The following is a 22,794-nucleotide window of genomic DNA, read 5'->3' as shown; positions in this document are numbered from 1 at the left end:
TAATAATTCTATCTTCCTTTGCCCTGGTAGTTGTCCATCTCATTGTGTTATGATTAAAGACGACCACTACTTATACTTAGAACTCTCAAAAACAGCTTGGCTTTCCCCGGTGAAGGTCAAACGACCCGCAACGGTAATCGTATGCATGACACCAGTCACCTGGCCAACAGGTTGCAAGGTCGACGTTCTATATTATAATAGGCTGGGATCAAAGCGACCCATTGCCGTTCAATTGGCGTAGCACAGCGAGCAGAGAAAGGTGCCGTTTTTAATTGGGCGTTGGTTTGGTTAGAAGCAGACTCTCTGGGTCAATGGTGAATAGTTACACGGAATTGGTACAGTGGATTACATCCTTACAGACAGCGACGTGTTGGGACAGCGTAAATACTAGTATATTGACGTGAGTTAGCATTGTTGTGTTTATGTATGTGGGCTGATAGGCGGTGTGTTTACAATAACTCACTTTTACCTTCACAAGTCCACGAAACATCAAGCGACATTTTATATTATTAGACACTTTGAATCGTTGTATCTTGATCTTCGTTGTTTAACTGGCAATATCAGCAAAAGAAGAACTCTAAATGTTTGGAGTTAAAATGGATTGCCTTATTGATCGAAACAACAACCCACGGCCCACGAGTGTTATAGTAATCCAGCAAAGCCTCTGTGTTCTTCCCTCTACTGTTTGCGCTTGACATCCCGCTAAGTCAACCATGTGGGAATATATTAACAGAATTTAAACAAAAATCGAAGTTTCGCAGTTTTATTATTTCTTGCCGCTGTAAACTTTGTCGCTTGGCCGCAAAGATCAGACGTGTTTCTTTATAGAGTAGCCTTCAGTTTTATTACACTGACGTCAGCGGGTAATTATTGCTTGATTTCGTATCCCAAGAATGTTTCCATATCTGCATATTCATTTCCCGTTGCGGAGCTATAAGTGAAAGCCATAGTTGATGTGTGCGACAAAGGGTGTGTTCATGTTTTAGTTCACTGTGCTAAATCAACTAAAGCCCACATAAAAATGCCATGCAAGCATGACGAAAGTTCGTTTCTTTTACGGTAATGGCAAGTTTCACGATGACCGTTGACCTACTCCGGTGAGCATGAAACATAATGTAACGTACTGTAACGTAACGCGCCGAAATTTAATGCAATGTAATTTAAATAAAATTGGGGTAGCCGTGCAATTTACAGCGATACGTGTACTGTAATTTACAGGACAAATATAGCAATGGTGGAGGTCAAGTGGTTTTACCAATTTTATAAAGTTACCATTGGTTCATACTACTATAAGGTCTATGATTATACGTAATAATTAGATTGTATCGTTTTTTAATCTACAATTTGCCGCAATGTCATCATGCGACCGGATAAATAACACAAAAGTATATTTGTTAAACCATTGCGTATGTTTCATATAATTCCTCCTTTTCAGTGTTGAATAAAATTAACACAATTTCCTATTGCCAACATGCCTTCATTTGACAAGCAAATTAAAAATAATAAGGAAAAGTGATAAAAGCCAGCTTGTTTAAAATGGCAACTTATATGGATAGCTTTAAATGTTTTAAGCAAATTTGAATAATTAATTTCGATATTCTATCTTGATAAAATCATTACGGTACGGTACAAAAGCAGAATTCATTCGATAAAATACTGAAAAATGGTAATGCGCATGCGTTTACAAATACCTATACCTAATTAACTACACGTACAGGTAATTGCAATCTCAGGCTGAGTTACAACCTAATGTTTTTAGTATTTTCGTTTTAGAATGGTGTGCTTGAAGCCAAACGTTGACGTGGCCAGAGAAACAGTAAACTATCATGTGATTGTTTTTACCATGAAAGTTTGTTGCTATACACCTTCTTTCTTAAAATGGTTTCACCCATTCTGACTTCAGGGCAGGTGAACTGTTTCCGGCATACTCTACATTTTCACATTTCCTGAACTACATTCACAAGCATCCGTTCAATGGTTAGACGCGTTTCACAAATATATGTCCATTTCAAACGTAACCAGGTGCGAACGACAATTCTTATTTTACAGACATCCGGGAACTATGTCAGCAACGCAGCGTCCTGGGTTGATCGTTACTATACTGTTCCTGCAAGGCGTTTGTACATTCGCCACCAATCCAGGTAGTCGCATTTTACTGTAAAATTCCCTGATTATAGAAACTTAACGTTCAATAATATCATTATGTATGTAATTTTGGGCTGGCATTGTCTGGACTCGTATTCTTTGTTTTGTGAAAAAAAAAAACGGTGAAGGCTAAAACATTGAAAATGCACAATTTTTCACTAAAATAACAAAAATTCAAAGTATATTCCACGTATTGATATAGGTCAGGTTGTATATGAGTTAGTAATATAAGCAGCTACTCAGGCTGATTGTCAAAGACGGAGCTACGTCACAATGTCCCAAACGTTGTCAATCACAAACAAGAATAGACAATGAAATGAAATGTTTTGGCCCGTCTTTGTGAATAGAAAAAAAAAACACAGCAAGCTATGTAAGTCTCTATGATATCACAGAAACTAAAATGTATTTTTCAATTGTAGGTACAAGAATGTAAAGCCATCTTTTGTAAATTTATGTGTTTATTTAGCATACCAAAAGAAAATAGATATGTACAAAATAAGGATATACAATGTCAAATCAAAGTCTTTCAGATTATATTGGAGTTTATTAGATCAGCTATTGTGAACATAAGTTTTTTGTTTTGTTTTGTTTTTTTCATTATTTTTTCTGTGTGTGTCTTGTATTTTTTTATTATTTGGTGAAATAATAATAAATAAATAAAAAAAAAAGAAAAAAGATGTTAATGCACGTTTATTTCTCTCTCTTTCTTTCAATTTCTGTTTGCAGATATTGCCATCACAGAATTCACAGTCACATCACCAGATCCAGTAGTCTACCAACAAAATACTCGTATAGATATCATATTCACTGTCGAAATCTCGAACGTGGCTGCAACCACGGGAGATTTGACCGTCAGAAGTAACTATGGCAACAATTTTATTTTGAAGTTGTATCTGACAGACAATCCACAGTACGAAGACTCGACGTCGGACACGTCACAACAAACCGTCATGGTATGTATAGCCATATCGGTAAGGTTTATTCTTTATTTATAACCAACCAAATAGATTGCTGATTGTAAAGCACATTTATATGTTCTCGGTGTCGATACACCATTTCTATAAATCTCGCCCTCTGGTGACGGAAGACTTTGGTGACGTCAAAATGACATGTGGGTGAACGCAATGTCGTTCAAATCACGGTTACTAACCGTGTTCAACTATATTGGCTGCGTGAGTTCTTCCACCAGACGAGGTCGCTAGTTGCCTGGTTGTTGGACGCCGCTGCGAATGCACGACGCCAAGAGGTAACTCTGGAAACCTGTCAAAGTATCACTTTTAAAGCGCGGTGGTCGTCGCGCTGCGCATGTGCATCATTTGTGTTGATAAACATTGATTTTCCCATAATCCAATGCGCTCTTCAAATGTAAATCACAAGTATGAGGTTTAACCTGGGCTCGACTGGCAATGAATACCGCCCGTGACTCCTTCGATACCTTCCAAGTACCTAAACATTACCTAATTAGAGCTTGGAAACGTCTCAGTTTGTACTCGTTGATCTGTCAAAGTCGCCACCTTTGTTTATATGAGACCCATATATCTCGCGCGTGCGTGGCGCGACGACTGCCGCCCTTTAACAATATAATGACTAACGGAAGTAGCTGTGTGGCTTCAAAACATTTTCACATTGGTTATTGATGTTTGTTTTCTAAGTGAATCATTTTTGGATAAGTGATTGTTCTAACACCGTTTTAATATTCGCAAGTCGTTGTTTTGTTTTTCTTATTTAGGACCGAGGAGTGAATCAAGCGATTGATGCGGGACAGTCCATTATGCTTACAGGGTTGAGAGGTCAGGTGAAGATTCCTAGTGAGAATTGTGGCGCTTATAGCTATATTTGTATAGTTCCTGAAATAGTCGACTCGTCTTACACAGATTCTAACGTGGAAAACGACGATAAATGCGTGATGTTTGGACTACAAGACGACGAGAAAGCCGGTGAAAAACAGTGTCAAAATTATAGTAAGTTAAACCTTCGAAAGATTTGCGCGATGCTTATGAAATATGACACCATAGAACCTTTCGAGCAAACGAAATTGGTAACAAACTGCACATGCTCTTAAAAATCCATGTAATTTGCATATTCGTTCTGATTCGCAGTGGACGAAGTTGAATCAAGATATGGCGTCGTAGTTACATTAGAAGATATCATCCTCGCTGATCAGGTATTTTTTTAAAACTTAAAACACGTTTTTTTATAATCAAATTCATACCATGATCTGCATTGATATTTTGATTGATATCGTTGAATTCAGTTTGAATTCTTCGTTTTCAGTGGCCACCAATTGTCACAAGTTATCGTCAGGCGGTTGCCAATTTGGTTAACACCTACTGTAATATCAACTCGCATTTTGGAGCGTGTTGTCCAGGTTACGGATCAAAGTGAGTATATATAATTAATTTCCTTTCAACTTGTCTTAAAAATAACTATTAGTGTAATTCACAACATAGGATATAATGTATCAGTTAGGGTATAGTCCACTCAAATTACTTAAAATATATTTGAAACTTGTTTCTTCCTGAACCCAAAGGGCGGTGGTCGTCGTGCCGCGTCCTGTTCGATATAGGGCTCATTGCGACGTACACAACGCGTGTAAAATACATGCATATATTGACGACCACCGCCCTTTAAATGTAATCCTTTAAAATTGTATTATTGTTCGCAAACCCGATGTGTATTCATCTAAGGTGCACATCATATCATATTAATAATTGTAATAACAAAGTATGTAATACATGGATACTTGGACGGGCAGATTGCGAGTAAATATAGAGTACGTGTCGTACGTTCGCTCCATAGACGCAGTACTCTCTTGGCCGACGTGGTTGACGCCGACGACGTTAAGATTGGGAGAGGATTTCCTGTACAATCCACGAATGGAGAAAATGGCAGGTTAGTAAATAGTGATTGGTTGATCGATAAGGATGAATGCATAAATAGAAAATTGGGTAGAATGTGATCGACATGGGAATATTGATCAACCAATAAATCATAAAATGAATTGGCAGTAAAAAAAAAATATGCACATGGTCATTCACCTATGGAAACATACCGCTTCACCATCAAACGTATTTAAGTGTGTATTCAAACTAACTACATGTACTGTAATTAAACGACTTTGTCAATGTCATGCACGAAGGATAATGACGTACATCATGGCAAAAGACAACAACACACTTTGTAATTTGGGAAGCTCCAGTAATTCAAGAAAACGAAGAAATATTCGAAATCCGTCTGACAGTCTGAGGGTACGGAGAGCAAGTGAAGATATGTTCTACTTAACCCAGGACGCCCTATATGGGTCGATAAACGAACACCGAGATGATTTAGGAAATGTGAGTACGAATTATTTGTTTATAACAATTAAATGTATCCAAATAAACTTTGCCGTAAAACCACTGCTTGAATACATCTAAGAACGATGGCGTTATCTTCACAGGAAATTGATTATCACGTCATAGGAGTGAGTATGACGGAACATATGGGAGAGGATGAGTTCTTTATTGAATCGTGGTTGATTGCTGTTATTGTTGTATGTGCCCTCATCTCACTCACTGTTATCGGTGCTGTGATATGGTTGGTGCTACCGCAACGAAACAAGTAGGTATCATATAGTGAGGATGGGGCGGGTAAACGGACTCCGATCGGGAGACTACTTTTCTTTTTCGACTTTCTTGGAATACTAGTAGACGACGTAACTAAATAGTGGAGTACACGCGGTGGGTTTTTTCGTACTACGTCACTTCAATTTGTGTTCCCTAAACAGATTTACTTACTTAGTTGAGGTAAAACAAACTTATTAACGCGCGATCGAAAGTGGCGTAAACGATTCGGGTCATTTTCATTTTAATGTACAATTTTACTCGTCCTGTCCCTGGGTAATTATAATTCTTCTGTGTATTTTTTTCCATAATGGTAATAAAAGTATCTAACTAGGATACTCTTACTGACACGATGCTTATACTATTTGCTTTCTTCTTGCACGTTCAATCGTACATTGCATTGTGTAACTATGCTAAATATTTTAACAGAGACGTTCAAGTCTACGTATACCAATAAGACAAGTATGAAATGAAAATAGAGCAACGCTGAGATGACGTAATACACTGTGTCGTAACTGACTTGACGGGATGTTGGATCACCCGGAATGCTCACAACAATCAACTCTCGGAAGATCAAGAACGATAATAGTTTCAGTCCCAACTTGTGTGTCTGTGTTTGCGTATTCCCCGTGACATGAGTTACCATACTGACTAATACAGCCTTGTTATGCACCGCAGATATTTGGACACGGAGCCGTCAACTCGCTCTACTCACCCCTTAACCCCTCAATGGGGGTTCAACGTCAATGTCGACTGTACTCATTTGTCACTACCAGTACCCCCGGGGGGGGGGATACCGTCCCGGTGAAGGTTGAAAAAGAAGTCCCACTTACATCTACACAACTTTTTAATGGGAGCTCCCTCTCCCTGCCGAAGCAGCCCCGGGTACTGGTGGTAAACGTATACAACAAAACGGATACTGGTGATAAACTCGTCTGGGTATGCGGATACTTTTCCCTGTAGAGCCGGAGTAGTACGCGAACAACTGAAACAAAAGTGTCGTTTTAAAAAGTACGGCCCCTTGTTGCTATACCATTTTTGGGTCACGAGAAAGAATGACTTGTGATGATTTAATTGCAGGATGGATGACACTGCCTTACAATAACTCAGGGACCCAACTTTATGAAACAGTACTTCGTTACTAAATGCAAGTCTGCATTATTTCCTAATATATTTCATAAACTCTTCGGCCCTCTCCCACGAAAGAACAGTTAGGGGGCCAGATTTACTTGAACCTGACGAGAACGTGTCCATTTCGTGTCATTCACGTTCTAGTATTCCACCCAAAGATACCATATTGCATTTCAGAAAACCCACTGCGCCCTCTAGGACGGTTGGTTGGTTGTGTATTCAGAATCATAGGCAAATCTATGAAAAATATTAGCGGACGACCGCGGATCAAAACAAACCGACGCCCTCAACGTCTCCGAGTATGTGCTTATACCTAAGCCGGTTCTTTGCCCTCAATCAACGGTCACCCACAAGGACCAAGTATCAACCGCCATCTTACCGGATCAGATCTTTACCAGTGATGTACAGCATAATGTTTGAATATAATCACGTGATCGATCATATGTCTAGGTACTCGACTCATTCAGACTCTGAATTCAGTAACCTAAGAAATAAATATTTGTTGAACATTCCAGAGTTAATCCACTTAAACGAAACTCCAAATCGATTTATTTGGAAAGCTGTGACATTGTTAGATAGGAGAGATTAAATATTGAAATATTAACCTTAATAAATAAAATAAAACAGATTTTAGAATTCCACAATATTTTTTGTATATACCAAACAATGAATATTGCCATATTTTCAGTTATAATAATTATAAAAACATAATAATATGTGGAATTACACACTCAAATATATTTTAATTGTTTTATGTGGTTCACTTGATTTCGATTCAATTCAACACTATCGATTGTTTAAACTAAAAACTGACAGACTGTAACTTGCATTTGATCCAATTTCAAACTGGATTATTGAATGAAAGGAATAATATTAAAATACTGTGCCATGATTCGTGTTTTGAGTATTCCACGCGCATGTTTGAAATAGCCAAATGCTTTTTTTTAGTATCATCATGTTTCGTTTTTACCGAGCAACGACGACATCTTGGTGACACATCACTTACAACAAAATGGCGGTTGATATTTGTTGGCCTAGGAACAAGACGTGCTTTGTCGCTAGAGGGCGATACTTAGCAATTTTGATTTATTTCGATGTGGTGATTTATTAACAGTTTAACTTTTGAATTTGTAATATTTGTAAATTTTAACAAAATAAAATCTTTTTACAAAGGACATCATGAAATTTAGTTTTTTTTTTATTTAACTCTGCAGCAGTCAAGATGTGCCTTTAAAGTGAGTGACAGAGAAAGTTTGGAGGTAATTACTGAGTTCTACAGGTGTTGATAATATATCAGATAAATGAGTACGAGGTTATTACGACTGCATACTTTGAGGTATTCGCGTATTAACCTTATGTCTTTTTTCTTCCAAGGATACATCATGGGAATGCCAAAATCCAAAATGTTTAGAACAGAATCAGCGAACTTCTTTGTGTTGAATCCAGTCAAACTCTGGTGGAAGCCATGTTTGTTTTTATTATTAAAGGACGCTTACGCGCGTAATCATTCCATATTGGGAATTCGCATTTTCTAATATGGTAGGATTAAAATACCCCGTAAAATACCGCAAAATTACGACACGCTTTAACTTATGACGTTACGCTGATAGATGTAGAATCATGTAGGTTACGGGCACATGAACACGAATATATACAATTATTGTGCATATTTTGTTTTGAAAGAATTTCTGTCTGACGTCGTAATGATCCGAAATGTAATTTCCCGGGGTTTACCTTCATAAGTGGGAACCATTTGTTAGTTAATAATAACGTACTTTACCTACCAGGGTTAAATATTACTTTCAACAGTACATTCCAGAAAAATTCTTTTCACTTGACAGAACGTGCACAATTAATTATAACAGCTGAACTCTATCGCAAAATAACAAAACATTAAAATGACTGCATAACTACAAAATTGTATATTTGATTCATTCAAGGATAATAAAAAAACGCAGATGTCCGTCACGGTCCAAGAACTAGTTAATTTGAGGTTTCTAAGGATTGATTATTATCAAAATATTATTATACAACTATTAATAAGTACCTCAGCATTTAATTTACATCTCGAATACGTCCTCGGGCACCAATGCGATAAGCATATAACAGTCAGTCTTTATATAATATCTAGATTTTCAACGGGCAAGGTTTTAATAAGTATGCTATGTTATGTATAGAGGTATCTTCATATTCGGACAACACGGCAGTGTATACATTGGTATATATAAATAGATATATGTACCAAACGTGATCGCAGTTTTCTTTTTTTTTATTTAGAGTTTTTTAGGGTGAGGGTTTATTTGGAATAAAATAAGTACATGATAATTGTTCGCCTATTGGGTGGGTGTTGAGAAATAGGATTTACTCACACTCCTTTTTACAAGTTTCTGTGATCCTAACCTATGCAATTTGCTACTGTATACATCGTACAATATGTGCTACCACAAGAATGGTAACTTTCCAGATGTAGTTCAACATTACAGTTGCTAAGCCAGCTCAGGATACGTCTGAATCACGGCAGTGAAATAACATAACACACGATACCACCTGTTTATACAGTTTTAATATTTGTGCTCAGTACGTTAGACAGTTAATGGTATGTGTTTTATTTTTTTTCGAATGGTAGCGCAATCAAATAAATTTATGACTGCAATATTATAAACCATAAATATATGAAATATTTACATATATATTTGTAGTCGGTAAAACAAGATAATTCAAATCGTTGTGTTATAGGGGCGTTCAAAAACACGTCATCCAGTTTATATTTCATGTGACCTCTTTAAAGATTGGAATTTTGTTACCGGAATATCACAGATAGAGGTAAACCCAAATATACTATGTATTATAGTATGTCATTGAACAACTCGATTGCTAATTCTGAACACGTGGTGCCCACGATTCGTTTTCTAAGGCTAATTATGATGTTAATAGTATTTGAATAACAAATGAAACCAGCACAAAGCAATTTCATCGACCCGTAGTGACCCGTCGAGCAAAGTGAGCATGAGGAAGCGTTACATTACAGGTGTAGAAAATAGAAGGCAGCTTATTTAGAGGTTTGTTTTCTGTATCGTCGTTTTTACCCCGGGCACTTCAATATGTGGTGTGTTACATTGATGTTGGTGATGTTAGCGACAACAACTGTTGTGTACACCCAAGGTATGTTTCAGCGTATGTGTTCATTGATCTCGTAAACGTAGCCGTTGTATCACCTCTACCACACCGCAAGCGACCAACGCGAGACAAAATACGCTGTATACGGGTTGCTTACAATGCCAAATCGTGCTAGGGTTGGTGAACGATAAGCGATTTTAACGGTATAATATATAGAAAGTAACTACCCAACATATTGTTTTAGTCGCTTGCAGTTGCCACACTGCACCCTAACAATACGGTACTTGTTGATAAAGTTGTATGTATTAAATATGTATTTACGTGACTACCGGGACAATACATCACACTTGTTTTAGCCGATGCAGTGGAAACGCTGGTAGTATAATAGTCCAATTGTCTCAATGACGTATACACAACACCAGAGGCGGTGATACGAAATTTTGTATGGAGGAGCGAGATCTGCTCACCAACCTTCCTAGGGGGTCCGGGGGGCATGCTCCCCCTTTAATAATTTTGAAATCTGGACCCTTTGAAATGCTATTTCCTGCATTTTGAGGGGCACATTTTGCTGACATGAAGGGTTTCAGCTTGATTTTGGAGGGGCGACGCCCCAACATTTCTTTCGAGGAAATAGCGTTTCACATGGTCTAGATTTCCAAATTTACTAAGGGGGAGCATGCCGCGGCCCCCTAGTAAGGTTGGTGAGCAGACCCCTCTCCTCCCAAGCATAATATTTCGTGCCGCCGCCTCTGAACTAACTAACAAACAAACAAACGAGGTTGTACTACTCAAATATTATCGTAAAATAACATTCATTGTTAGCAAAACTGTCATAGTACCCAAAACATTTATATTTCACTTTCGATTTACCGGGCTCTGTATCGTTCAAAACATGCGGATACTGGAGTTTCCTTCCTTCAAATTCACTATGTATAGGTGCTAAACATCTGCTAGCTGATGATCCTAACCTCTAATGCAATTGCAACTTATTTCCTGAATATTTTCTTCAAAAAAAACTGATCCAATTTAATCTGTTTTCACACGGTAGCTTTGCAGAATTTAACTTTGACTAACAAATAATGATTGAAGAAACTTCCTTTTGTCTCTTTTTTGGAATGAATCTGGAAACAAATGGGCATCATGATCTGAAACGGCAGTATTGTGCAACTGCATTCATGGCTATATTAAAGAGCGGTAGTCGTCGCGCTGCGCATGTTCGACATTTGTGTTGATAAACATTGATTTTCCCACAATCCAATGCGCTCTTCTAATGGAAATCACAAGTATGAGGTTTTACCTGGGCGCGACTTGCACTAATTACCGCCGGTGACTCCTTCGATGCCTTCCAATCACATGGAAATTACTTAATTAAAGCTTGGAAACGTGTCAGTTCGTACTCGTTGGTCTGCGCAACAGTCAAAGTCGCCATTTTTGTTTATATGAGACCCATATATCTCGCACATGCGCAGCACGACGACCACTGCACTTTAATAATAGGCGACCCCATCCCCAGTGGTAATCATATAAATAATCCATTCACCCAGTCACAGATTTGCAGCCCATACGATTAGTGATTACATCTCCCAATCCAGCCACTTACCAAGTCGATACAGAGCTTGATATTACATTTGACGTGACAGTGATGAATGATGGTCCCGAAAACCTCAATAGTAGCGACAGTGATAATTTCTATATACAGCTATATTTAAGTGATTACTATGAGCTGGACTCGGCCACCGCCACACAGTCAGTGCATTTCAACGTCACACTTCCAACTGTGAGTATCTATCGAAGTTTACAATTATTATTAATTGTGTATTTATCACTCACTGACATTGTCCTACATTGTATCATTTTAAAGCGGAGGGAGTCGTCACCTGCGCATGCGTCAGATGGCCATATTGTGTCATTGTTTACAGACAAACGTCTACCCATGAGCCCTCGCGTTTTTAGCGTGTGGTGTTATCGTCGCTTGGGACTCAATTCCCGCGCGTGCGCAGATGACGACCCTCCCGTTCTAAGAAAACGATATAATCATATCATGAATGTTTTTTCACTTTGGAAAATATTCTAACTGGAGTCCAGTGTCACACTGATCTGACTCAGACCGTCACCTTAATAATTGTTGGAACATCTTGCAGAAAAGACTCGGCGTTCCCTGCCAATTATGAATTTGTACAAAGTAGTTATTGTTTTTGCGAGTAAAGTGGTAACATGGGCAAAATATTATTCATTTTAGGAAAATCATTGTAAATCACTACCATTGATTTCATTCATTCATTCATTCATTCATTCATTCATTCATTCATTCATTTATTCATTCATTCATTCACTCACTCACCTGTTCACATACTCACTCACTCCCATCATTGTTATTTTCAACGTACTCCAGGGTGCCGATTTATCACAGAATATCGATGCTGGCAGCAATATCGAACTCGCGCAACTGACAGCTATGGTGACGATACCAAGGAAATACTGCCCTCTACTGAACTATGTATGTGTGCTCATCGTTGTTGAAGACTCTATGACGACGAACAACGATTGGTGCATTAAATTTGGTTCGCAGGTGGAGGGAAAAGCAGGAGAGAAACAGTGTCCAGAAACAGGTACGGGGGAGTTTGTATTATTAAACGCTACCAGACTAAATATTGTTTTAATTTTTCCTCACAATTTACCATCGGTTGTTTAGTGATTGAACATCGAATTCGTCCGTGAAATAAAGAAAACTAGAAAATGGCTCCATCATATCGGAAAACACGAAACTATTTTCACTATTTGTTTATTTATTCATGCAGCTTCTCAGCAAGATATCGACAATGGTGTGAATGTCGTACTTTCCAGTTTTTCAATGACACTGGTAAGTCATTTTAGGGAAATTATTGTGATTGACACTGTCGTTATTTGTGAGATTAGATACCGTCTATGAGCGTGAAATGAATGTGCTGGATTCCTCAGATGAGAAATATATGCATGTTAATGAGGTATTTTGCATAATAAAAACAAAAATTATGGTAATTTAGAAATATTCGGAGTATGTTTGTGTTAACCTGGAAATAAATTCATATAATTGTGATATTTTGTGACAGTGGCCACCAAAAGCCATTACATATCGAACAGATGTCGCTAATGCCGTCAATCATTACTGCAAATCCCATGAAAGCCAATGTTGTGGCGATATTACCATCAGGTAAGTGGAGTTACAATGCATTCTGTTCTATCTCATGGCGGCACAATGGCATCGTGTCGGCGCCGTGCAAACATATACATAGATAAATCGTAATTTATGAAAAATACAGAATTATCATACGTCAGTAATATTACACACTTCTCGGCTAATACTAGTTTTCAAAAGTACACCAATTCGTAAACGTTAGCATATTCGGAGTAGATTCGAAGCTACTTACAAGATTGTACCTTATTGGCTACCAAACAGTTAACGCCCAACAGTTGAACCAATCAGAAAGCAGCGTATTTTTCTTGACATCAAATTGTGCATCTATGTCAAAATTTAATGTGGTTTTGTGAATCTGATTAAAAACAGCCAAATAGAACTAGTGTTATAGGTCGACGCTTTCTATTGAGGCGCCTTCTCATTGGTTGACATATTCCGCCAAAGAAAGCTGCCTGTTAGTTGCTTAGATGAAGTTAGAAGGAGTTGAGATTCTGGGCTTTTGTCGAGCAATACAAAAAGTTGAATCATTTGATTCATAGTATTACCATTATTTGTATTTATTCAGTGATAACACAGCTGATATTATTAGTCATAGTGAAGTACTGGTGGCAAACGGGTATCCAAGACGCATCCACGAGTCTCTAAGGTTGGTGAGAGTTTTGTCTACGTCTGTAACTCTTTCGTGCAACTCACAATACCGGAAAGAGAATTTCCCGCACAGTATCAACTTGAAAGGGGCGTCACGAGCTCGTTTATAAACATTTTGTTTTAAAGCGGGGGAGCCATCACCCGCACATGCGTCAGATGGCCATCGCGAGTCATTGTTTACAAACAAGCGTCTGCCCATGAGCCTTTACGTTTTTAGCGTGTGTTGTTATCATCGCTTGGGACTCAATTTCCGCGCGTGCGCAGGTGACGACCCTCCCGCTTTAAATCCATGTAACACGGAATCAAATTTATCCCTGTGATATAAAGTGAATGCATATTTGGTAAAATGTTAGGATGTTAATTTTGCGTATGCAAACATCAACTGGACAATGGACTTTAAGTCCGCCAAAACATGTTACTAGTAGGTACTTGTCTGCCTTTATCACACGCCATATTATACGATTTACCACCATTTGACACCACGAAGATAATTTTGGCTCAGTATTGCATGGATTGAAACATATTAAGATGTGGACAGTGCAGTTTATTCCCTTATAACGGAATGATGCAATCGTATCATATGAATGTTTTCCACTTGGAAAATATTCCGACTTGAGTTAAATATCTCGACAGGAGCGATAGAGGGCGCAATGTCATAAGTCATGTCCACCATACCAACGGTCGAAACAGATCGCAGACAAAACCTGGTGTTTTCTGTAAAGATGTAGCTCATTGTTTTGTCGAGTTTTTAATAGTCCAAGCTCGAGAAAAAAGTTTTTTTTTAAGGGGGTATCAAATCATTGTTTAAAAAATGTTGTCTAATATATCTTTTTTTCTTCTAATTTATGTTTTCATAAGTATTCTCACCATTGTGGAGGTCCAGAGTAGTAATCAATTTTGCTCAGCCGCGTCAGGGTTTTACTTACCCCGGGACGCTCTCTTGATGGCGCTTCAACAAAGTAGTTCTGATTTTGTAAGTATAACATTGATCATGTAAATTTTTGATAATTGACGACTGCCCTCTGTCGTGCGACGCACACAAACTGATTTTCATTTGCTCCGCTATGGAGTTGTTCATACTACTGATTGTCTGTCGTCGTAAATTTTCCATTTTCGGATATTTTTTGAAAACTGACAGCTGTATGCCTTTCATATTGTTACAAATTTGTACATTTGTTGATGATATGTTCAATCCCCTAAACAATGATGATTGCTTTGATATTGGTTAAATGGGTACCTCAAGTAGATCTCTCTCAGATTTGTTCATTTCTTGAAGGATATATTCAATTTTTTATTTTTGAATTTTTGGTAAAAATGTTATTATTACCAACATTAGTACTCTGGATGAATAAGATGGCTTCCAATCTGTGAATCTAAAAAAATGCAAATTGTTCAATGCGTAATTCTTAATAGTGTTATTAATATCTCCTATCAATTGTTTCATTCTGCGCACTAACTTCTTAGACTGGGTAATAGTTCTTACGAAATGTACATCGCCAACAGCGGAGTTGTATCAGCTGACAGGCTACTTATTTCTATTCTAAAATGTATGCTTGCATTATGATTTTTCAGGAAAACTTTTATCTTTTTAATGTTCTGAAAAAAACAAACAAAAACAATTTCAATAAGCTATGACGCACATTTTTAAACTGAATAGTACGAGTGGCTTTTTCTTGGCCTTGTACATGGATATGTATGATTCCACGCTATTCAAACAAGATGTGTTGTACGAGCGTTTTGTACCATCTTTAACATAAATCTGACTAATTACAATATGGGACATCGTTTATTCGATCGCTCAACCAATCAAATCCTTCTTATCTACAGAATATACTGACATATTTCCACGTTTTGTTTGGAATGCACGTTCTGTTTGGAGGTTTAAAACAAAATGTAAAAGTGAAAACAGACAAAATTGTAATAATCACACTGAATTCACTGTTTACTTTACATACTTTAGACAGCGGCTGATGTCCAAGAAGTTGTACTGGGTGAATTATTTACCGAAGACGAGAACGAAACTAGTGTTGAAACCATGAAGGCTCGAGATTTAGAGGCATGGAAAATTGTTGTCATTATAACATCGTCAATATTCGTCATAGCCGGCCTAGCAACACTCGCTTACATTGCGTACCCTGCCGAGGTACAGAAAGTTCGAATTGAGATACCATTATCTGCAGCGAGCACGGTTAGCAAGAAACACGGGATTGAAGAGGTGGAAAATGCGGACGTTGGAACAGTAAGGCACGAGGCTGCCTTGGCGACAAACAATTTGGACAATCAAAGTGATGACGCAAGTACAAGATTGTCAACACCATAAAAATACGTCAAGCATTTATTGTAGTAGCTTATTTATGCTTTTTACCTAAACCTATATTATTTATTATCCAAGTTTTGCACTTTCTAAGCTCTCACAACTTTTACCGCCATGATTGGAAGGATTCAACAAATGTTACTTTCTAAATTTTGTCTGAAATTGTCCTCAAGTGGAAACAAAAAAATGCACGCGAGGACAAATGAAATGCGGATGTCGCACTCGGTATCACACACCGGGACATCATGTACCATTTTTATTCTAGTTTTGAATGAATTCGTTGGCCTTTTAACGAGTATATTGCAAGTACACAAAGAAGTCATTTGACCACAACCACGTTACACAGAATAAATGCAAACATACGACGTACCCACACAGACACTTGCACATTTCTACATTCTGTCGCATGTGGCGCACTAATTCCATGTCGGAAATGCTTTGGCGAGTTGGTTTCCGGGAAAAAGATCAGAAACAACCTACTCTAGCTGAAAATATCAGTCAGGTGGCCAAATCCTTCCAGTGTGGCGGGACCAGAAATGGTTAGCACACAGTGATTGAATTACAACAGTTTGTGAATTTGGCAAAATTCATTGACTTGCTGATAGATTTACCTTTATTGCAGCAACGTAATTATTTATCTATCTACTATGCCAACTGCTTAGAATCAGAACTAAACTTCTCAATGTAATAATTGGTACTCTCCAGTTCAACAGATTCAGCAGCCAGCTGACCAGAACAGTCCACATCCGAATAGTGAATCCTCCTGATGCCACCTTAAATAAAATCTATTTTCAACTTTTATCCAGAAATATGTCGGTGAATGCCTGACGAGTCTTCCAAGAGTTACGCAAGGCATGATAAATGCGATTGTCTAAGTGAACAGCGCCACCATACAACGAATTGGATTACATGCAATCATGCAATGTCAGAATATTCTGCTGATCTGCACTGGCTGGGAAGATGAATTCTGACTGGCTAAAAAAACAAAAAACTTGTGGCGTTGAATGCACGTTCATTCTCAGTAATGTTATGCAAATTAGAAATTCAAACTAGCTAATCATTTACAACCTTCTGAGCCAGTGCAGATTAGCCCAGAATATTCACATTTATGCATTTATCACGTCATTCCATCTAAATTTGGTATGGCTAGGTTTATATTGATTTTCAGTCGTGAGATTGTACAAAAGTAATCCTATGCAATGACATTCTAAAGATTTCCTGCTTCCAGTATATGGTACCAATTGCACATTAAAGGCCCAGGTATACTATAAATACGCTCCTAAACAATAGGGATTATTTCCTTGCTTGTCACACTGTAGTAAACAGCTCCAGACAAGCTCCGGTAAAAACGCGTTTTCTCTAACTTACAGGTCGATTATGTCGTGCCAAAGTGGATGCATGTGACTATGAATATCACAGCAGTAACTGTGTTTAGTATTTATTACAATAAATAGTGTACGAGCTGAGATTTTGGCGGATAAAAGTAAAAAACAGGAACTGGGGAAAGGGACACGCTACTAATCTTGAATAATTAACTGCTGTCAATCAAAGTCACGTTATGTTGGACTGCTGAAACAGGATGTGTCATAGGCTAAGCAAGTGATTAACAACACTCATTAGCATAGTCACACCTCCAATTCACACTTGCCCAGGGCAAGTGAATTGGGCCTTTAAGCCATGGCAGTTAAAGCAAAGTTAATAAAACAATCCTGCTGTTCACAATCATGCACTCCAAAACAAATTATTATAATATGAATTTATTCAATCTCTGTATGAACGAGTAAAGTTGGCAAACAATAAAATTGTCAAGACAAGCTTCATATATTTCTTACTACATAAAACAAATCCATCTGTTAGTATAGTATCGCTAACTAAAATTTTAACAGAAACACAATAAATCCACGTTATGATAACAGAAAAAAACTTGTAAAGATTTTCTGGCAGTATAACTATATAAAGTAAAGCATACAGTAAATATATTCATCTTCGATATTGAAAGCGGCGACGATGATAATTAATTGTTCGCACATGTAGCTTCGATAAAATTAAAACCAGAAAATGTTGCTAACATAACGAGCCTATATATAATCTGCTTCTGTGACCACGAAAAACAAGTGAAAATAATGTTTATACGCTGGGACCATCATACAAAAACCTATGCTGAATATGTGTTTATATAAAAAGATCCGAGAACGCATCAAGAATTCAAAACGTTGTTTTTAAAGAGTAGTGTGGCCTTTTGCACGCAAAAGTATACACAAATTGACTTTTAAAATAAGATAATCTTTACAACAACGTGAGGATATACTATCAGAAAATTATTAACAATTGTACGTACAGGTGCATATGCACATACGCTCACCTGATATAAATTAGAAACATTAAATTCCTTCCTTGGTGGTATTATTTATTCAACCAAATGCTTGTAATTAATTGACGTGCTTATTCGTGGATTCCCAGTTGGCTTCACAAATATATATATATATGCGCAATAAGGCAGATACACAGAAACATGGCCGTCTAGTTTTGGGAAGTACTCAAAATGTTTGCTACTTTTGATCCACATGAATCAGCAGTCAAATCGTGATCATAACTGGAGAGTAATTTTAATATATCAAAATAAGATGACGAAAATTTGGGGAGTCAGTTACGAGTGCAAGAGCACGATTGACAGACTCTTCATATTTGCATATAAATGTACGTCACTGTCCTCTCGTATGAAAACTACGCGCCTCAAAAGTTAAATTAATCCACCATGTCAATCTTTTCACATCAGCGCCTTCTAGCTTTTTTGTTACTTTTCGGTGGAGTAGAATGCATTTTTCTTTTAGTACCGCCGCCACCACCACTCCTACTACCACCGCCGCCGCTCCTACCACCACCACCACCGCCACGTCTACGTCTGTTAGCATCTTCATCATCTTCCATGTCATACTCACGGTCGGCTGCAAATGGAAAGTCCAAAGTTAAACATTTCACAGCTGCTTACGTTCAGAATATGTCACTAGGTGAGAATGAAACGAAACGCCCTAAAAAATTTAACAAGCTTTTAAACGACATACCTTTGGCAGCCTCTTTTTCCAGTTCGTCCCAATCTTTACCACTGGATTGGTCCGAATCTAGATCTTCTGCAAGGTGATACATATATTGATCACAATTAGATAATTGCATACAATTTGTTTGTGTTTAAAAATGCAAGGAAAGTGCTATGAAAGGATGAATATTTTGCTTATTTCTTTTTACCCAATATGAATCATTATTAAATTTGGTATTTATAAATTTCACAATGTATTTTGAAATATTCAAAAACTACAAGGTCGCTGATGAAAGTTATACACACTTGCACAATTTAGACAAGAGGATTATTACATCACAACATTGTCAACATTTCATGTATTTCAGTGATACTAACCAAAATATATATCCTTGCCATAGAAAATAATGTTGCCATGACGTAATATGCTTTACATCTGCATCATCCATGAAAGTGAAATTGACATTATTTTACTTTTGAAAAGCAATTGTATGGTAAATAACGTAGATAGATTATAAGTAAATATTAGAGGAAAAAAAATCACAAAACAAATTCATGTGCATTAGTAGTCCATCATGTGTCATGTTTAAATTATGACAGAAATTGGCCCAGGTATACCTGAGTCAATGTGCAAATTTATACCATTATTTTGTTTTGTACCTACTTTTAACAAAATCAGTCATGGACAAAAAATAACAATAATCATTTTGGTTCAAATCACAAAACAAACTGACATGCATCACTAACCTACCATTTTTTGAATGAATTTAAATGAATTTTTGAATTTGGGAAAAAAATAGCCATTAGTCAGTCAAAATGCAAAACAAATCAAGTATCCCATTAAACAAAATCAATCTCAGCGTATCTGAGAAATGACAAAAGCACAGATGGATGGACACAGACATACAAATGAAGACAGGGACCAATGAATTGTTTTAAACAAGCAGCCTATCGGCTGAGATAGCTCCGCTGTTAGCAATGCACATTTCAATTAAAGAACAGAAAGTATCATTAAAAAATGAACAATATGTATAGTATCCAAACAATCAGACTTGCGGTTTTCAACAAGATGTGGAAAATATCACTTTTTACCAAAAATTACAAAAATATTCACCAAAATTAGAGAATTGAAAATATCATCATGAAATGAACAAATCTGAGTTAGAACCACATGTAGTACCTATATATGTACCGTACTCGACCGCGTTAGCGCCCAGGGGCCTCAACTCAGAAAATCACGATTTTTTAGGGGTGGGCGCTTACCCGAGCACCCCCCTCGAAAAAGAGTGCAAATGAAAAATTTGATTCATCAAGTGACAGATTACGTCTTTGAGGGAAATCAAATTACGAAATTAGTTGAGTCGTCATTGATTTTCACAACGAAGAAACAGAAATGATCACAAAAAATATGCACATTTTATTACAATATTAATTACGTACCACCAGAATTTACGAAATTAAAAACATTTGAGTCTGTTGGAACACAGTCGAAGTCAAAATTGTCATATTATCTCCACTGACGAAGGTGTTGGATCGTACGCAAACTCTCGAACAAAATCACTTTCCGCCATGATGCATTTGCAGATTTCACCTGCAGCGGCGTCCTTTGACCTAATGGGTCAAGTTGGTTATTAACCAATCACAATGCTGTGTTGTACTGACGCAATTCTTCGGAAATTCTCGAAGACTTTCCGGTAACGCAATGCGGAAGTGAATTATCGATGTCGAAGTACGATCTGTTGGAATTGATTTCAGCGACATGGTTTTTCCAAAAAACTAGTAACTAGCCATTTTTGAGAGGTAAACTGAATATGGCATGAAATATTTACCGCATTTTACTTGTATTAACAGGTCATTGTCGAAGCGTAGTTTTTGCACGGTTACCGCGTTCTACGCATTCACAACATGTTCACAGCGGTCAATATCCACACTGTATCATATAAAAACGATTACCAAGATTCGTTACGCAAGACCAAGTTTTAAATTAGTTGCATTTTGAAGGGGTGGGCGCTTTGCCGAATGTGACCCCAAATATAAAAATTGCGCAAAAGTGGGGGGTGGGCGCTTGCCCGGGCATGGGCGCTAACGCGGTCGAGTACGGTAAGATCAAAACAATTGGACTTTTTAACAAGAAGTTGGGTTTTTAACAAGAAGTTGAAAATATCACTTTTTACCAAAATTAGAGAATTGAAGATATCATCTTGAAATGAACAAATCTGAGACAGGTCCACATGTAGTACCTATATATGTAATATCAAAGCAATTGGACTTGCGGTTTTCAACAAGTCAAAAATATCACTTTTTACCAAAAATGACAAAAATGTTCACTAAAATTAGAGAATTGAAGATATCATCATGAAATGAACAAATCTGAGAGAGGTCTACCCAAGGTACATATACACCAAGTATCGAAGCATTCAGGCTTGTAGTTTTCACGAAGAAGTCGAAAAATTAAAACATTGACATGGACGACGATGGACAATCACTCATATGATAAGCTCTGCTCGACAGCAGAGCTAAAAAATGCAGGTGACCATCCCTTACCTGAACAATTGAATTCCGATTCAGTTTTACACCAGAGTATTCACTTTCAGAATCATTATCAACTCCTTACCTGACCAATCAGATTCCGATTCAGTTACACCAGAGTATTCACTTTCAGAATCTTCCTCGTCAGATCCAGCACCACCACTCTCGGCACCAGACGGCATGTAAGCGGCATCTTCATCCTCATCATCATCATCGTCATCATCAACCTGTTGGGAACAAACAAAAAGCAGCCAAATGTAACGGAAATAGGAATTGATAAAATGATTGACTGGCCTGAATACAGACTGATACGTAGTAACAAATGTCAAAACAAAACAGATGTAATTCATGCATTCATGAGTTGACAAAAAAATAAAGTTTCAAAAGGACTCACATCACTTTCTGGTTCTAAGAAAGTCCATCCTCCCTCTTCAAAAAACCCTTCTGGGTCGTCCACGATGGTTTTCATGATTTTGGACCAATTCAATGACTGCACACCTTCAGTATATTTGATGTCACAGGAGCTGTAGACAGACAGACATTATGTCAAAGGTTAAATTCCTGGAACTTGTATTAAAATCTTTTTTGGAGGGGGTTACTTCTGTTAAAATGTGTAATGGCATGGCTATACAGTCAAACCTGTCTATAGCGGCCACCCAAGGGACTTTGAAATTTTGGCCTTTATAGACAGGTGGCCTTTCTATACAGGTTCACTAACTTATTCATGAATATTAATTAGGCACTGAATCACTGTATTAAAACAGATCTCGCAACCCCATTTGACACACACTATTACACTACTGTACACAGTATTCAAACACTTTATTACAAATAAAAAATGTTGGTTTTAAATTGTATTATGTAAACTAAAATCAGTTCACAAAAATCGATCATTGCACAATAATGAGTAGTATGAAAATTATTTGAAGATTTGTACAGTAAAGTTCATGTTCAGCAGCAGTTTGAGTCTCATTTCCTACTAAAGAAATCACTCAGCTTTCTTTGCTTAGCTATTCTGAATTTGTATGTTTCTTTTAATATCTATTGTGTCTGGTAACTGTTCTAATAAATCGGAGTGTCTCTGGGCTATAGCAAATTC

General features: G+C 37.4%; 3 protein-coding genes across 4 annotated transcripts in view; 2 read left to right on the top strand and 1 right to left on the bottom strand.

The window, feature by feature from the left end:
- Nucleotides 1-208: 208 nt before the first annotated feature.
- LOC100378416 (uncharacterized) lies at nt 209-6,223 on the top strand. Its single transcript, XM_002732970.4, has 10 exons — nt 209-400; nt 2,050-2,141; nt 2,872-3,098; nt 3,875-4,106; nt 4,245-4,309; nt 4,420-4,526; nt 4,945-5,037; nt 5,285-5,480; nt 5,585-5,745; nt 6,177-6,223. Exons 1-10 carry the CDS (start codon nt 312-314, stop codon nt 6,202-6,204), a joined length of 1,290 nt encoding a protein of 429 aa, XP_002733016.2. The 5' UTR covers nt 209-311; the 3' UTR covers nt 6,205-6,223.
- A 3,644-nt stretch (nt 6,224-9,867) lies between these two features.
- On the top strand, nt 9,868-16,941 carry LOC100378562 (uncharacterized). Of its 2 annotated transcripts, none has more exons than XM_085500199.1 (8): nt 9,868-10,040; nt 11,540-11,772; nt 12,388-12,604; nt 12,794-12,855; nt 13,085-13,185; nt 13,736-13,816; nt 14,677-14,791; nt 15,779-16,941. In XM_085500199.1, exons 1-8 carry the CDS (start codon nt 9,980-9,982, stop codon nt 16,136-16,138), a joined length of 1,230 nt encoding a protein of 409 aa, XP_085356325.1. In that variant the 5' UTR covers nt 9,868-9,979; the 3' UTR covers nt 16,139-16,941. The 2 variants fall into 2 exon arrangements, with proteins under 2 accessions (XP_085356325.1, XP_085356326.1); XM_085500200.1 differs by having other exon boundaries at nt 9,883-9,937.
- Nucleotides 16,942-17,873: 932 nt separating this feature from the next.
- LOC100376768 (FACT complex subunit SPT16) overlaps nt 17,874-22,794 on the bottom strand; it is a 37,800-nt gene continuing 32,879 nt past the window's right edge. Inside the window, exons 20-23 of the mRNA XM_002732959.4 lie at nt 22,090-22,219; nt 21,781-21,922; nt 19,195-19,260; nt 17,874-19,077 (exon numbers count right to left, since the gene is read on the bottom strand). Of these exons, the coding sequence (XP_002733005.1) occupies nt 18,905-19,077; nt 19,195-19,260; nt 21,781-21,922; nt 22,090-22,219 (511 nt within the window). The 3' untranslated portion in view covers nt 17,874-18,904. The remainder of the gene's footprint in view (nt 19,078-19,194; nt 19,261-21,780; nt 21,923-22,089; nt 22,220-22,794) is intronic.

This window comes from Saccoglossus kowalevskii, chromosome 6, assembly GCF_978046115.1.
Source record: "Saccoglossus kowalevskii chromosome 6, keSacKowa6.1, whole genome shotgun sequence".
Classification (NCBI taxonomy): Eukaryota; Metazoa; Hemichordata; class Enteropneusta; family Harrimaniidae; genus Saccoglossus; species Saccoglossus kowalevskii.
The sequence above is the reverse complement of the archived record's forward strand: the minus strand, read 5'-3'. Positions and strand labels throughout refer to the sequence as shown.

Coding starts and splice junctions, on each gene's coding strand:
- LOC100378416 (XM_002732970.4), top strand. CDS start 312: ATGGTGAATAGTTACACGGAATTGGTACAGTGGATTACATCCTTACAG. Junction 401..2,049: donor GTAAATACTAGTATATTGAC/GTGAGTTAGCAT, acceptor CTTATTTTACAG/ACATCCGGGAACTATGTCAG. Junction 5,481..5,584: donor ACCGAGATGATTTAGGAAAT/GTGAGTACGAAT, acceptor TTATCTTCACAG/GAAATTGATTATCACGTCAT.
- LOC100378562 (XM_085500199.1), top strand. CDS start 9,980: ATGTGGTGTGTTACATTGATGTTGGTGATGTTAGCGACAACAACTGTT. Junction 10,041..11,539: donor AACTGTTGTGTACACCCAAG/GTATGTTTCAGC, acceptor CCATTCACCCAG/TCACAGATTTGCAGCCCATA. Junction 14,792..15,778: donor AACAAAGTAGTTCTGATTTT/GTAAGTATAACA, acceptor TACATACTTTAG/ACAGCGGCTGATGTCCAAGA.